Source organism: Pteropus vampyrus, unplaced genomic scaffold (assembly GCF_000151845.1).
Source record: "Pteropus vampyrus isolate Shadow unplaced genomic scaffold, Pvam_2.0 Scaffold1000003713, whole genome shotgun sequence".
Classification (NCBI taxonomy): domain Eukaryota; kingdom Metazoa; phylum Chordata; class Mammalia; order Chiroptera; family Pteropodidae; genus Pteropus; species Pteropus vampyrus.
The window spans coordinates 1-3,222 of NW_011918115.1; the positions used below are offsets into that span (position 1 = coordinate 1).

The window sequence follows — 3,222 nt, forward strand, 5'->3', positions numbered from 1 at the left end:
GTCAACAGTTGCCTGCCCATGTTCTTGTCACTTCCTAGGATTCTCTCTTTTGAGAGAACCTCTCTCGCCTACTGCTGACCATTGTTTTCTTTTTGGTGCCTTGCTTGGCCTTCCATGCTGCACAGCCCTCCCTGCCACCACCCCTGCTCCAGCCTCTTACCCCGAGGTTATCTTTGGGGAATTGTGTACTAGACTTTTACATAGAGTAGGACATAGAGTAGGAATTACTATTTTGATGTTGCATATCACTGTTCCAAGAAATTTTATCAGCTAGTCTCTACCTCGGGAAAATTTTCACTTCGTTGTGATTCTTTTTTTTTTTTTTTTTTTGCCTTTCCCCTAATATACATATATGTATATATATTTTTTAATTAAGTTTGGTTGTGATTCTTTCATGATGTTTCTTCTATTTTTCCTGCCCACGCCACTTTGCTGCAGCTGGATTTTTGTCTTCCCAGGTCCTAACACACAGCTCCCTTCCCTTGTTTATTTGAAGTTTTTTTTTTCTGCTGATTTTATTACATATCTTTTTCTTTGAACAGTGGCAGCATGAAGATCTCCTCATCAACAGACCACAAGCCATGTCAGTCACACCGCCCCCTCGGTCTGCCATCCTAACCAGCATGAAAAAGAAACTTCATACTCTGAGCCAAATTGAAACTTCAATCGCAACAGTTCAGGTATGTTCTGTCACATCTTCCAGGACTTCTTTTAGAAATAAGCGACACTGTGATGAAGTGTTAGTGCTGTGTTCTTCAGTGTATCTACATGCCCTCCCCGGCTTCTAAGCCAAAGGAGAATAACTTTTACACTTTAATTTTTAATTTTATCTTTTTTTTTTTAATTCTCCAAGGTAATTGAATCTTACAGTTGCAGTATATTTTGAATGAGGAGTAGAGACATACTAAATATTTCAGGTTTTCTACTGAGTTTGGTGATTACGATGCCTTTATACATTAAGGGAACCTTAGTGATTGGAAAAACTTGAATACTTAATTTGTTTTCTGAAATGTATATAAGCTATCATATTTAGCTTATTAATATTTAGTAAGTTTAGGCATTTCTTACCTTTATTTTGTAGTTAATGGGATTTTGTGATGTCAAAGGCAGCAAAACATTTTTCCAAACTGTTATGATTGACTATTTCTCTGTCATGTCACCCAAATATTTAATCTTGCCTCCTTTTTTTAAATAAGAGAACCTGGTCTTGATAATGGTTATATAAATATGTGGTGAATTCTTATACTTTATGTAATCAATAGTAACTGACATTTTTATGTTCTTTATAAATATTAGTATAGAATAAATATAATTACTTCTGTAATGTTTTTAAAAATTTTAATGAGACTTCTGAATCTCTCTTTGAAGATTGAAATATCTTTTCTCTACAGCATATAGTCATAGTTTTCAACTTAGGAGCATGAACTCTTGCTCTTTTTTTTCTGATTTTAGAGAAGGGTGTGTGTGTGAGAGAGAAGCAGGGAAAAGAGAGAGAAAATGTGAATTCCTCCACTCGAAATGTTGAATACATCTGAATAGATTTTTACCATTATTCATAAATTTGAATTTGTGGAGATCTGATTTTCATCTTTCACAATCAAAAATATAGTGGGTTTTCTTAAAGATAGCACATGTAGAACAGTAGAGATTTGATATAGCAGGTGTTTTGTTTTAAAGACTGTTTAAAAATAAAAAAAAAACTTCTTCAAATTTTAAAACAATATACTGAAAGTGAATTCTTACCTCCCCAGACATGCTTAGTATTCAAAGTGAAATGGAAATTAATTCTAAAAGGTGACTGTTTGTTAAAGATGTTTTCTAAATTATGTATGCCCCATCTTGCTTCTTTTGAATTTCTTATATTTATATAAAATGTTCAATAGCCACAAAATGGAGAGAGTCAAATACTCACTGAGATTCTAATGGCTTTTTTAGGAGAAGCTGGCGGCACTTGAAGCAAGTATTGAACAGCGACTCAAATGGGCAGGTGGTGCCAACCCAGCACTGGCACCTGTATTACAAGATTTTGAAGCAACAATAGCTGAAAGAAGAAATCTTGTCCTTAAAGAGAGCCAAAGAGCAAGTCAGGTATTGCGCCCCATGTACGCCATCTTTGTTTTCGGTTGCAGGATTATGTAGCTGACTGGGTGGTACATGTCGGATAAGTAGGGACAGCTTGAGAGCTGCGGGCTCCCCCTCCCCAGTTCGCAGCCCTGGGAAGAGGGACCAATGGCCCTTGGGCAGGAGCAGCGTCACAGCCGGTTATTTCCCTAGACCCTTATTGCCACCCAATTAAACAAAGTGGATTCAGCCTCTGTTGGAAAATAAAGGGTTTAATTCCATATTTATCTGAGATACTCTTTATATGCAACTAAGGTGATCCAAAGATTTTAATATTATTTTTTCATGTGACAATAAAATGTCTTATTACTTAGTGTTCTGCCAGAGGTTGTGCATTAACTTTGTTGTGATTGGGAGTGGGGCATCAAAAACAAAACACTATTATATAATTTTCAATCAGGTACAAATAAACTAATGATAATTTCCATATCCCATATACTCATCACCTAAATTTAATAATTATCACCTTAAGTCTTATTTTATTTCCTCTATATTTCCTGCTACTCCTCCTCATCCCATAGTTAGTGGAAATCCCAAATATTCTGTCATTTTATCTGTAAATATTTCAGTATGTATCTAAAGATAAGAACTATTTAAATATAATCACAGTACTATTATCTACTTTAAAAGATGTACTTAATATTGTCAGGTATCTGCTTAGCATTCTGTGATCTTTATTGTGAAGCAAGGCAGGAATAGAAGCAGAGAGAGAACGTTCCAACTTGAAATTTGGACATAGCACAAATTGCAGCTGAATGGGATAACAGTTTTCTTTTGGAGTAAATTATTTTTGTAAAACAGTCGTGTAGAAGATTATCTAATGCCGTTAGGCTACCTCGGACCTAACAGCATCAACAAAAAAAAAATGTGCATTCATTTATAGTCTTTATGAGGATTAGGTCTGTTTTTCAAAAGAGTTGTACGAATTCATACATTTTCAGGACCGATTCTGATCCTGAATTCTGGAAATGAATAGGTAGTATTTTTTCATTAATTGCATTTTTCTCCTTATTGTGGTGGTTTCATTCCCCTTTTGCCTACATTCGCAGGTCACTTTCCTCTGCAGCAACATCATCCATTTTGAGAGTTTTGATGAAACTA

The 3,222-nt window shown here is 35.2% G+C and overlaps 1 protein-coding gene across 1 annotated transcript; it reads left to right on the top strand.

Annotated features, from left to right (window-relative positions):
- Positions 1–337: 337 nt before the first annotated feature.
- LOC105311393 (serine/threonine-protein kinase SMG1-like) lies at positions 338–3,207 on the top strand (the record flags this gene model as incomplete). The annotated part of the gene is made up of 3 exons (XM_011387370.2): positions 338–680; positions 1,936–2,088; positions 3,171–3,207. Coding segments are annotated over exons 1-3 (289 nt in total), but the record flags the coding sequence as incomplete, so codon positions are not given.
- Positions 3,208–3,222: the final 15 nt, after the last annotated feature.